Below are 14,066 nucleotides of genomic sequence, written 5' to 3' on the forward strand. Positions count from 1 at the left end.
CCGATGTACACTGGAAAAAAATTAGTTCCAAGTTTGAGCATGTAATGCATACGTGCATTCCCTTCACGTGTTTAAGTCAAGTATTACGCATATTTATGCGAACGGGAATGCTCAGTAGTAGCCAGGCTACATGTACATTTGACAATTAAGTGTCAGCAAGGATCATTAGTGATGAAATCATAGGAGGCAATGTTGTGCAACCTTAGTAGGGACAAGATCCGACTGTTCGGGAGTAGGATCTTACATTCTGAGACAGTGTTCCGAGACCACTTCCATCACAATGTCCGCAAACGTGACGTCAGATCCGCCTAGCAACAGCGATCTGAACGCACATTAGCTGAAAGTTTATTTATATAGGAAACGAGCGAGGTATCCTTATTGGCTGAGGGAGAAACGGGGGGGGGGGTCTCTCTTGTCCCTCGGGAAGACAGGGCGAATTAGTAGCGAGGCGCCTCTCAAAACGTATGGTCCAGTAACCGGGGGCGGCTCCAAAAGAACGGTCGCGAGTAAATATTCCAGCTGTTAAACATGAGACAAAGTGAAGGTTAGTTATCAGTGAACGCCATGTGTCGTGGGCAGTGTGTATCACGGTTATGGAAAGTCGAAAGGTGTTCATGTGTTGTAAAGGGTTGATTAACGGCGTAGCCAAGAGCCGCCATATTGGAAACTCAGTGAAGTGTGTGTCAAACTATTTTCTTTATTAAAACGACTATAGAACAAATCGTTGTTGACATTTAATAACTGGCCTCCCGACACACTCCACTTCAGCAGGATCATCTACATTGAAACCGGCCCCTGAGCGCTGCTACTGTGTGACGAGGGATGGACTACCGAAGCACGTTACTGATACAGAAACTGGAGAAGTAAGGCAGACTCGCTTCCTTCTCGCTACAATGCCACTGAGGGACTTGTAACCACCAGGTGAAAATCTGGTGCTGTAAACTGACTGGCGGTATGACATACACACTGCCATTTGCCAAGACACAACTTCAGTGAACAATATGGGTACAGAGGAGAGAGACCATGCGCTTTTAGAGAAACTGATTTATGTGAAAGGCAGCAACTACAGCGCTGCTTTGACAGAGTATCACCGACTGAAAGTTCCGAGGAGAGGCTCAGTGTCATCAAATGGTTTAAGGGAGATAATAATGAAATACGAAAACGTGCGTGAGTATGGTGTGACACCTGGAAGAGGAGGGAGTCCTATCCCGTTGGAGGTTATTGACGAGGTTGCTGTGCTATAATTGACCATGCAACATGTGCCCCGAGTAGCGCTACTGCTCGTTCAGTGTCAAGACAGTTGTCCATCCCATGGTGAAGTTTATCAATATATTTTACACTGGGACTCGTACAAGATTCAGGCGGTACTGCAACTGAAACCTCATGATTTGCCGCAACGTTTTACTTTACAGGATGCCATGTTGTGCACGAAGAGTCATTGCACTCGTCGTATGTGACTGTGTGGTGTGGATTCACAAGCACCTGTATTCTCGGTTCGTTCTACTAACAATAGAATACACCCAGATACACCGTGACGTCTGCGCGTTATCGAGACATCCTTGTACAGCAAAACATGTACTGCTTCCTACTTTGGAAGAACGCAACTGTGTGAAAATCATTGTTTTCAAGCAAGATGGGAGAACAACTCATCTTGCTCCCTCAAAGAAATATTTGGTTAATGAAACCTTCCACGAACGTGTTATCTCCAGAGGTCTTCAAGAATACAGCATCTCATCGACGTCTCCAGTGCTCATATTGAACAAAACTGCGTTCAAGTGGCGGTTTTCAATAAAATCAAATCTCTCACTTGTTTGACCTCTTCTACTCACGTCCCGTTCCTCATTCATGACATATGGAACATTTCTATACGTCTTTCTTGCGTTCATGGCGCCAGATTTGCAAGAGGTGGCCAAAATTTAGAACTAACTTTTTCCAGCGTAAATCGCTCCGCATTAACGCCTTGCCATGTCTACCATGTTTCGCTGCCATACGATAATTATAGCTCAGACTGGACCTAAGGAAATAGCTGCACTTTGAGTATAACCACACGGTATTTTGTAAGTCTCTTGTTCGAACGATCCTTGACTACTGCTAGTCGCTCTCGAATCCTTACTAGGTATGATTAATAGAAGAGGTAGAGAAGGTCCAATGAAAACGTAGCGAAGCCATTTCATTTAAGAAGAACAAGAGCCCTACGGAGTTGCTTATAAACTCTAATAACAGAGGCTAGAAGAGAGGCGTTGCATCGCAGAGAAGTCTACAGTTGAAATTTCGAGAGCCTTCATTCCAAGAATACCCATGCAACATACTAGTATCGTCTAGTGAAATGGTGTCAACGAGAAAATCAGAATAATTAGAGCTCGTAGGGAAGCTTAACAACAGCCGAACATCCCAAGCACCTTTCGCGACTGAAACATGGAAAGGGGAAATTATGGTGGTACCAGATGGGCCCTCAGCACATACCGTTATGTGATTAACTGAGAGTATAAGAGGGTGTATGAAATGAAAACCTTAACTTTGTAATAACAAATCGAAATTTCGCGCCGTTATCCTGTAAATTGGTAAGTGTGCTACAAACAGCGTGCAGAATGGCCTGTAGGTGGCAGCATAGTGCAGATGCACACATACCGTCGCAGTATCAGTATAAAGGTGGCCGCCCCACTTGCGACTTGCACCAGGGAAGAACAGCGTTCTGTCATTCGGTTTTTGCGTAGTGAAGGTGTTAAACCTATTGAAATTCATCGACGAATGAAGGTTCAGTACGGTGATGCATGTTTGTCGCGGGAGCAAGTCTACGAATGAAGTAGGAAGTTCGCAAATGGTGTGACTTCAGTGGCAGATGCTTCTCGTCCATGTCAGGCACAACGAGTTGTGACTCCACAGAACATTGCAGCAGTTACAGCCATAGTGAAGGAAAACCGTCGAGTGACACTGAATGACATTGCAGCATGTTTACAGATTAGTCATGGGTCAGCACACCACATTGTGCATGATGCGCTCCCGTTTCACAAAGTGTCTGGGTGCCACGGCAGCTGACTCATGAAATGAGAGAACGACGTGTTGATACTTGTGAAGAACTTCTTCGGCGCTTTGAACCAGAAGGTGATGGCTTCCTTGCAAGAATCGTTACTGGGGACGAAACCTGGGCCCACTTCCACCAACTGGAAACGAAGAAAGCGAGCAAGGAATGGCGCCATTCCTCATCACCAAAACCAAAGAAGTTTCGAACAGAACAATCAGCAGGGAAGGTTATGCTGACTCTCTTTTGGGACGAAAAAGGCGTCATTTTGGAGCATTACATGCCTAGAGGGACCACTGTCAGCGGTGCATCATACACAGATCTCCTGAAAAATCATCTGCGGCATGCAATCAAATCGAAGCGACGTGGATTGCTGTCACCAGGTGTCCTTTTGCAACATGACAATGCAAGGCCCCACACTGCCCGTACAACAGTTGCAACAATCACAGACCTCCATTTTGAGTGTCTTCCTCATCCACCATACTCACCAGACCTTGCCTCAAGTGATTTCCATATGTTTGGACCACTCAAAGACGCAATGGGAGGGAAGAAGTTCCATTCTGATGAAGAGGTACGCCTCGCGGTGCATGAGTGGTAGCGCGGACTACCAAAAGAATTTCTTTCTAAAGAATTTATGCAGTTTGTAAGAGCTGGAGGACTTGCATTGAGAGTGGGGGAGATTATGTTGAATAGTAACACAGTTTTGTACCACTTCTGCACAATAAATAATGTTTAAAAAAATATTTAAGGTTTTCATTTGACTCATCCTCGTATGATGATATAGAAGCAGCCTCCTGAGCGATTCAGTACGTCATAGAGCACCTGATATTGGCTGCGAGTGACGTTGTCCAAATACTGTGCTAAGACAGTGGTTTCCAAGCTTTTCTACTTGGTTCCCCCTTTGCAGCCCCAGAGTATCTCATAACCTGCCTAAGTTTATTTATTTATTTTCTTTATTAATTTTTTTGCATCTTTCGAAAAACTTGATTTGTTGTCCAATCTTTAGTGAAAGAGAATTATCAAATGTAGAGTTATATAAAACTATAGTGTTTCAAAGGACTTGCTGGTCGAAATCGAAATTTTTTTGTGTTACTGAAAATACCTGATGATATTGCCTTCACTTGAATATCACTTTTCATATGTAACTTTTTTTATGTGATGGAAGTCACAAGAAGGATTAATAACATTAGTGAGACGGTTGACATTGTTTTTCTTTTAAGTAGTTCCCGAATGTTTGGTTCCGCCTGCCGCGGTGGTCTAGCGGTTCTAGGCGCTCAGTCCGGAGCCGCGAGACTGCTACGGTCGCAGGTTCGAATCCTGCCTCGGGCATGGATGTGTGTGCTGTCCTTAGGTTAGTTAGGTTTAAGTAGTTCTAAGTTCTAGGGGACTGATGACCACAGATGTTGAGTCCCATAGTGCTCAGAGCCATTTTTGAACCAATGTTTGGTTCCAAACTAGTTGAAGCGTACTTGAGGTCACTCTCCACGTTCAGGGGACTGCGGTGTTTTGTTTTCATGATGGTTAGTGTCGAGAATCCGGTCGCACATCCGTTGTATGTGAGAACTGCACGGGGACTTTTGAGGCCTCCTTTGCCTCTCCTGCATAAATAGTAAGGAAACTGTTCTAAAGTCTTCCAACACTATTTACTGGAACTGTTCTTTAGCACTCGAATGCGTTTCAGTTCCACTGCATCCTCATAGAATTCATCAGGAAGCCAGAACGTTGGGCTAGAATGGCTGGTGGTCCATCAGTACAAATTCTCATAACTTTCAATGGCCTCTGTCTGTAACCTGACTCTAACTTAAAAAGTGGGCCCCCTTGATCCCAATAGTCACAGGGATTTTGTCTTGTGTGCTTATGTCTCCTCTTACACTTTCTTCAAGGTTCTCAGCTAACCTTTCCCTCCCCTCCTTTACAGGTGCAGGCCAAGATCAGTGTATTTCCATCTCCCAATCGCAGCAACAGGCACGGCTCAGATTTGAGACTTTGTTTCAGTCAACAGCAGTTCTCTCAACTCTTTGTTTACAAGTCTAACGGTCTGTTAACCACATGGCTGGTCATGTCGCTGCGAAACCTCGAGAAACCACAAACGAGTGTGTGGTGTTGCTGCTACTATTTCCTCCAGGTCGCCTTTAATGCTATAGTCTAAGTTGCTAGCCAGATCGTTTCTGCTCCTCCTACTACAAGTGCCTTATCGTTGCCATCAAAATCTCTGCCTAAGGCCTCTACGCTCTCTGTCACCTGGTTAAGCTTGGCGCCAGTTTGACGATGCTTATGACCTGGTATTCTACGTCTAGCTTTTCCTGTAGCAAATGCCTTACACCTCTCCTGTGACTGCTCCGCCTCGCCTTATAGCAAGATTCTTTTGCCTCTACATTTTTTCTACGGAGCTAGCCTTAAAGTTGTTCCTACGAGTCTGCTGCACAGTATTAAGCTCAGAAACTGGCTGAGGCCCTTCTCCTGCTTCAGGTGACAAGTCAAACTGATTGCTAACCGGAATTGGAAATGTGATTTCTGAAGTTCCCTCTGCCTGTTACTCGTCACCTTCTCCCAACTCTGATTCACTCTTTCCCCCTTCAGCCTGTCTAATACGAAATAAGCCCCTTCTAATTCTATCTGAAGGGCACAAATCTTTGTTCCAAGTTCCATTACTGTCTTCTCTGCACTGCATAATCTACAACTCCACGGAAGAGCCTCATCTGACAGTTTTTTAACATCCATTGGTGGAACATATTAGAATTTTGTGAGTTGTATAACGGTTATAATCTGAAAAGTCAATTCAAAAAATAAATATAGAAGTAGGAAACTTCAGAGGGAAAATGAAATATTTTTAACTGTTAATAAGAGCATAGTTGTGTCTACGTATTCTTAGTAGGTGTGTTGCATGCAGAAAGTCAATAAACGTAATAAATATACACTACTGGCCATTAAAATTGTTACACCAAGAAAAAATGCAGATGATAAACGGGTATTCAATGGACAAATATACTATAGTACAACCGACATGTGATTACATTTTCACGAAATTTGGGTGCATAGATGCTGAGAAATCAGTACCCAGAACAACTACCTCTGGCCGTAATAACGGCCTTGATACGCCTGGGCATTGAGTCAAACAGAGCTTGGATGGCGTGTACGGGTACAGCTGCCCATGAAGCTTCAACACAATACCACAGTTTATCAAGAGTAGTGACTGGCGTATTGTGACGAGCCAGTTGCTCGGCCACCATTGACCAGACGTTTTCAATTGGTGAGATATCTGGAGAATGTGCTGCCCAGGGCAGCAGTCGAACATTTTCTGTATCCAGAAAGGTCCGTACACGACCTGCAACATGCGGTCGTGCATTATCCTGCTGAAATGTAGGGTTTCACGGGGATCGAAGCAAGGGTAGAGGCACGGGTCGTAACACATCTGAAATGTAACGTCCACTGTTCAAAGTGCCGTCAGTGCGAACAAGAGGTGACCGAGACGTGTAACCAATGGTACCCCATACCATCACGCCGGGTGATACGCCAGTATGGCGATGACGAATACACGCTTCCAATGTGCATTCACCGCGATGTCGCCAAACACGGATGCGACCATCATGATGCTACAAAACAGAACCTGGATTCATCTGAAAAAATGACGTTTCGCCTTTCGTGCACTCAGGTTCGTCGTTGAGTACCCATCTCAGGCGCTCCTGTCTGTGATGCAGCGTCGAGGGTAACCGTAGCCATGGTCTCCGAGCTGATAGTTCACGCTGCTGCAAACGTCGTCGAACTGTTCGTGCAGATGGTTGTTGTCTTGCAAACGTCCCCATCTATTGACTCAGGGATCGAGACGTGGCTGCAGGGTCCGTTACAGCCATGCGGATAAGATGCCTGTCATCTCGACTGCTAGTGATACGAGGCAGTTGGGATCCAGCACGGCATTCCGTATTACCCTCCTGAACCCACCGATTCCATATTCTGCTAACAGTCATTGGATCTAGACCAACGCGAGGAGCAATGTCGCGATACGATAAACCGCAATCGCGTAGGCTACAATCCGACCTTTATCAAAGTCGGAAACGTGATGGTACGCATTTTCCTCTGTACACGAGCCATCACAACAACGTTTCACCAGGCAACGCCGGTCAACTGCTGTTTGCGTATGAGAAATCTGTTGGAAACTTTCCTCATGTCAGCACGTTGTAGGTGTCGCCACCGGCGCCAACCTTGTGTGAATGCTCTGAAAAGCTAGTAATTTGGATATCACAGCATCTTCTTCCTGTCGGTTAAATTTCGCGTCTGTAGCACACCATCTTCGTGGTGTAGCAATTTTAATGGCCACTAGTGTATCTGTACCGTCACCAATGAGAGGAACATATTTCTTATTAAATTTGAGAAAGTGTAAGTAGGCTGTTTATGTTTTCTTATTGGCAACGTTACGTAGCGCTCTGTATGAAAATCACTGGCTGTGCTGTGTGCAGTCTGTGGCTAGTTTGCATTGTTGTCTGCCATTGTAGTGTTGGGCAGCTGGATGTGAACAGCGCGTAGCGTTGCGCAGTTGGAGGTGAGCCGCCAGCAGTAGTGGATGTGGGGAGAGAAATGGCGGAGTTTTGCAATTTGTAAGACTGGATGTCATGAACTGCTATGTATATTATGATTTTTCAACACTATTAAGGTAAATGCATTGTATGTTCTTTATTAAAATCTTTCATTTGCTAACTATGCGTATCAGTAGTTAGTGCCTTCCGTAGTTTGAATCTTTTATTTAGCTGACAGTAGTGGCGCTCGCTGTATTGCAGTAGTTCGAGTAACGAAGATTTTTGTGAGGTAAGTGATTTGTGAAAGGTATAGGTTATAGTCAAGGCCACTCTTTTGTAGGGATTATTGAAAGTCAGATTGCGTTGCGCTAAAAATATTGTGTGTCAGTTTAAGCACAGTCATGTATAATTGTTCAAAAGGGGACGTTTCAAAAGTTTGTGAAATTCTGTAAGACTTACTCCTCCTTGTTTTACGAACTTGTCAGCTTTTAGATTTGTGTGGTTTATCTTGTAACCGAAATTTAACGGGTTCCTTTTAGAACTCAGGTGGGTGACCTCACAGTTTTCATTATTTGGAGTCAACTGGCACTATTCGCGCCATATTAGTGTCCTGTGTAAATCGCGTTGTAATTGTTTTTGCTTTTCTGATGTCTTTCCTAGACAGTAAATTGTAGCACCATATGCAAGGAATCTTTTCTATGCTAAAAAAAGTGTCAGATCAATGTGTTCAGAAATCCATTTTTTTGGTGGTGATAACCAGTGCCTTTGCTTACTAACTCTTTTAGTTTATAAATGGTGGGAGAGTGTGTCAAGGACACTTCGCTCAAGAAGCTGCAGAAGTTGTTTCCGTGTACAAACACGTGGTTTTTTCCGTTCAGAAATCAGTAATTAGCCGGTGGTTATGGCTCGGCTGTTCTAGGCACTTCATTCCGGAACCACGCGGCTCCTACGGTCGTAGGTTCGAAAACTGCCTCGGGCATGGATGTTTGTGATAGGCTAGTTCTAAATCTAGGGTACTGATCATCTCAGATTTTAAGTCCCATAGTGCTCAGAGCCATTTGAACTAAATCAGGTATTAGGTTATCCACGCAGGAAATGCTTTGTAAAACTGGAGCACAGCAGTACCATGTTGTGTACTGAATCATTAACAGCGTTTACAGTTAATAAAATGTAGGTCATCGCCACTCAGTGCTTTCCAAACATGATGGTTCCACTATCGACAGTGTTTTCTGGATTCACCGTGAGGCGCGCCTGAGCTGGACGAAGAGCATCAACCAAGGCATCCTTTAACTTCCGACTCGATACCTAGACTTGTTGCCGTAACAAATGTGCATCATTGTATCGCACTTTCATCCTATAATGCATATCAACATGTTTCAGAACTTCACTGCGCAGGAACAGAGTAGAGGCCGCGCAGGATTGCACAGTGACCAATTTTCGTGCAAAGCATTTGTTTGTTCGGAAGGCGAGGCCGACACTGTCTTCCATCTTTGGGCCGGTCGGCTATGGCAGAATCGAGGCACTCGCCCTGCGACCTTTCTCAAACGACTTACAGAAACTATTCGGTAAAGTATTTAATTTTTGCTTTACTGCAATGTGTCAGGTTCATTACTATCTGCACATCATTTCCTTAATTGTCATAGTTCTTGTGATATTTACGTGGAAGTAAGACAGTACGCGAAATTCGAAAAGATTTGCAATGAAAAATAGAGGTCGCTATGATTTTGCGTTTGGTGCATATTGCATAATACGTTGCTGCGAATGAAATTAGCTAACATATTGAATTTTTCTCTATACTTGGCTGCGGGTCAGTATCTGTCACAAATCTCGAGAAAATTGATCTGACGTGGCTCATTCATTTGCGATTGCGCCGCGCCTGCGATAAGGTCAGAGTGAAATATCCACAACATTCGTCATATTTCATAAACGGCTTGAGATACCGAAATGAGGTTTTGGCAAATGAGAGCACCTAAAGAGGAGAGAGCTTTGTCTCATGTTTATTATGCAATACTTCATTATCCAACGTGCTATTCAACAACGTACAGACTTTTTCGATGAAAGAATGTAATTTTTAAAGGCCATCGATAGCTTGTGAAGCGAGAAATGCTCTGGGTTTCGGAACAACGCAAGTGAACATTTACACGTTTATATTGTATCGAGGATGTGCTTCTTCATAAGTCACTGACCTTACTTTCCTCGGGGCCTCGCTTAATAAACTTGATAAACCATTGCTTCAGAATTCTCTCGCAGTTGCGTCTGCACAAAATGTTCGTGACGTGAGGTTATGTAAACTCCGCTGGGTTTTATCACAAGAAGCAAATTTTAACATGGCAATAAGAGAAATGTGTAGGTTTTATTCAAAATTCTTCACTCGTGACGCTTCTGTGAATGTTACAAACGATTAACAAGCGCCGGCCGAAGTGGCCGAGCGGTTCTAGGCGCTACAGTCCGGAGCCGCGCGACCGCTACGGTCGCAGGTTCGAATCCTGCCTCGGGCATGGATGTGTGTGATGTCCTTAGGTTAGTTAGGTTTAAGTAGTTGTAAGTTCTAGGGGACTGATGACCTCAGAAGTTAAGTCCCATAGTGCTCAGAGCCATCTGGACCATTTGATTAACAAGCCAGGCGAAAATACATCACTGCATTATCGACGGAACTCCTTTTAGATACTAATCAAAGCAGAGGTGACAGATCCTTTTGAATGGTCACCATGCCAAGTGCGGGCGTGGATGGGCTCCGCGTAATATGCATAAAAATGTGAGTGTAGGCTTAAATATAACATAATGATGTGTAACTTTCCCGAACAGAAAACAAAAAATAAAAATAATTCAATTTGGATAATTAAATTCTGACGTAAAGAAACTGATAAATCTTAACTCATGAAAAACTGATAAATTTTGACGTAAGCAGGGCTACGCCATGGCCCTGTGAAATCATTCTGAATCTGTCCGTGAGAAATAAACTGAGAAATTCTTACTTCATGATGGTGTCGCTGCATAACGCTGTCTATATATCTGCTCGTAAATGGCACAGCTTAGTGCAATGCTGGCCTCTCTAATGGTTCAAATGGTTCAAATGGCTCTGAGCACTATGCGACTTAACTTCTGAGGTCATCAGTCGCCTAGAACTTAGAACTAATTAAACCTAACTAACCTAAGGACATCACACACATCCATGCCCGAGGCAGGATTCGAACCTGCGACCGTAGGCCTCTCTAATAGTACTTGATAACATTTGTTTGAGATCTGGATTACGAGGAAAACTGGCTTTGCTTCGTGACACAGCTGCATAACTGGTCGTCTGATTACTAAAGAGCACATGACTATGATCTGACAAAAATTCTGGAATATTTTAATTTAGGTAAATGACTGGATCGGGACTGGCAGTTACTTAAGGGGAAATTATACTTTTATAGTTGAAATTTTTTATGTTATTGATAGAGATCTACAATTCATTATAGGGGAAAACTGAATATATTACAAATCTGGGTCAACTGGTGCTGACGAATCACAAAAGAAAAGATTGAAACAAATTCATATTAACATCTCAGACAAGTAACTTAACTACGCACATCCCAATAAAAATAATAAAATTTACCTTACAATAGATGGTTGACTTAATTTACTGTTGATTTTTCATTATATTAACAATTATTCATTTGTTCATCGTCATCTCATTCCATGGTATCATTTAGCTCTGCAGCTGATAACAATTATTATTCAGTTCCATATAATAAAATTTTACAATTTGTTCTGTACTGTGACTTTAACAACTAATAACTGTAAACTGCGCTGTACCAGCGACAGACTACAACTACACTGTAGCAGCGAGCGACTGCAACTGCGGCAGAGACTGCTCTGACCTGAGACTCTATCGCAGCTCTCTTTTGGTAGGGGCAAAGATATTTTATGTCTCAGGCAGCGCCTGTGAGTTGTGGTTCTAGCAAGTGAGCAATACATCGAGATTATATTTACTCCAGAAGGGTGGAGAACCCTTTACAACTTCCCCTCCAGCGCTCAGCATTTCCCCTACAGCGCCTGCCCATAGCCCTGACCACTCCCCCCCACATGCCCTGTCATAAGAACATCTACTGGTCACAGCATTCTGCGTAGACTGTAACAGAAATACCAGAAAAATGTTCTCTGACTGGTATGCGGAAGACCTGGGTTCTATTTCCGGCACTATTGGATTGTTCCTTGGCGGGAGGACTGGAACGGGGTACACTCACCGTCTTGATACCAGTGGAGAGCTACTTCAGTGATAAGTAGCGGTTCCAAGGTCTCGACAGCGGAGAACATGGGAGAGCAGTTTATTGATCCTGTGATCCTCCATACCACACGAAAATGACACCATTGGCGGACGATGGAAAGGTGGTCAGTCGGACCCGATTTGCCAGTCTGGACAGGTTGGGTACCTATTTGTCAATTTAACTCCACTTTTATGCTTTGTGGAGCTCACTCTTAGATTGTCTGTCTATTACATGAACTGATGGCAGTATGATGGTGATATAACTTAATTTAATAACTTTTTATTTGTGGGACATCCACAACTATTGTGCACAATGTTCATGGTAAACAGATCCGCTACAGTTGTAAAACACATCATTGACCCAAGTCTTGCAAGACAGGAGTCGTTATACACTACCACCGTTTCGGGGTCTTAGCCCCATCATCAGATGTATCTGAACTCTAAAGTAGAACAACAATTCTAACTACTTCATCAAGCAATTAAGAAATTAAAAAATTAAAAATTGACATTTAAAGACTGAAAAACATATAAAATCATTGAATAATAGCCTACTTAGCAGCAGTAGAACGTAATGTCCAAGCCGTAACAGCTAATAGGCAGACATGTACCATAGGTTGACCATTAAATAACATCACAAATTGTGACCGTGAAGAGCTTCAACTTTCAATCGTGGTCTGGGAAAATTCCTTTTGTGCCAAAATTGCCTCCAGGAATGCATACAGTATATAACAATGAAGCAACCATAGGACATTAGGTGGAAGCTACGTGCTAAAGCGAAGTTAAACTATGGTAGATGTTAGCCTATTAGTTGTTAGGGGATCGTAATGACACCCCATTATTGCTAGATAGATTATTGTTCAATGATTTTACCTGTTTTTCAGTTTCTAAAAGTCAAGTTTTAATTGTTTTAAAAATCTTAATTTCTTAACGGAGTAGGTTACAACTGTTGTTTTGCTTCAGATTCTGATACACCTGATGATGGGGCTAAGATCCCGAAATTATGGTAGCTTGTAACGACTTCCGTCGTGCAAGGTTTCGGTCAATAAACTGTTTTACAACTATGGCGGATCTGTTTGCCTTAAACATGATGTAATTGACCAATATATGTATCTTTACGTTGTGACTCTTCTTTTGTGTACTCTTTCTGTATAGGATTACTTGAGAATGGGGCCGCGACGCCAAAAACAGTCACAAAAACGAAAGATAAATAAATAATATTAAATTGAATTGTAGCTTTGGAATGTCTATTTACAAAACAAGGAGTACCCTAGGAACATTTTCAGATTTTTTACCTGTTACTGAATTATTCCTGAGTACTGATGGTTTAACGATTTTTCATAAATTTTAAAAGAACTGTTTACTAACGCCAATAACTGGGAAGACATGGTCGGAACTCAGTGAAACAAATTCCGTTACTTTTTTATCATATAATCGCTCATTATAATCACTCACATTACTGTCAGCTTCTGGGACGTCTCCTTTGAAGCTTATGTCGGTGTAGTTCTCCATCGGAGAGTCCACGGGGTAATGGCCGACGACAGTGACGTTGTGGCCTCTGGAGGCCAGCGCCTTGAAGAGGCGGCGAAACATGATGAAGTGGCTGCGGCCGGGGACGGATGTAGCAGCCAGGATGTTGGCCGCTTCCGTGGGAGCAGACGCCAGCGCCACCGCCGAGCAAATCGCTAACCACGAGGTGGGCCGCATCCTGCAAACAAAGAGTCCATGCTCATTTAAAGCAACAAATATGTGGCTATCATCTTTTTCCCTTGCAATTTCACTTTTCGGTGTATTCTATGGGCCAAAGTTTGTAAATAAGTGTACTTATGACAGAAGCTGAAGAATTGAATTACTATTTGCGTCACAGTGAGGACCCGAACCTGGGTCTCCTGCTTAGTAGGTAAATGTGCTAGCCATCACTCCACCACAGCAGTACAGGTAATACACTAGCATGGACTACCCTAAATGGTTCAAATGGCTCTGAGCACTATGGGACTTAACTTCTGAGGTCATCAGTCCCCTAGAACTTAGAACTACTTAAACCTAACTAAGCTAAGGACATCACACACATCCATGCCCGAGGCAGGATTCGAACCTGCGACCGTAGCGGTCGCGCGGTTCCAGACTGTAGCGCCTAGAACCGCTCGGCCACCCCGGCCGGCGTGGACTACCCTAATCCAATGTCTCCCTAATATAAACTTCAATTCATGCCTTCAGTCTATTTTCCCCTTCTTATATCGTCAGTATTCCCCATGCTCTGCCCCCAGCTTTGTACGTAATGGGGAAATCATGT

The 14,066-nt window shown here is 43.4% G+C and overlaps 1 protein-coding gene across 1 annotated transcript in view; it reads right to left on the minus strand.

Moving 5' to 3' along the window:
• LOC124616540 (UDP-glucosyltransferase 2-like) overlaps positions 1–14,066 on the minus strand; it is a 124,668-nt gene that overhangs the window by 68,368 nt on the left and 42,234 nt on the right. Inside the window, exon 3 of the mRNA XM_047144858.1 lies at positions 13,229–13,481. Within this exon, the coding sequence (XP_047000814.1) occupies positions 13,229–13,481 (253 nt within the window). The remainder of the gene's footprint in view (positions 1–13,228; positions 13,482–14,066) is intronic.

The sequence above is a fragment of the Schistocerca americana genome, chromosome 5 (assembly GCF_021461395.2).
Source record: "Schistocerca americana isolate TAMUIC-IGC-003095 chromosome 5, iqSchAmer2.1, whole genome shotgun sequence".
NCBI classification, from domain to species: Eukaryota; Metazoa; Arthropoda; class Insecta; order Orthoptera; family Acrididae; genus Schistocerca; species Schistocerca americana.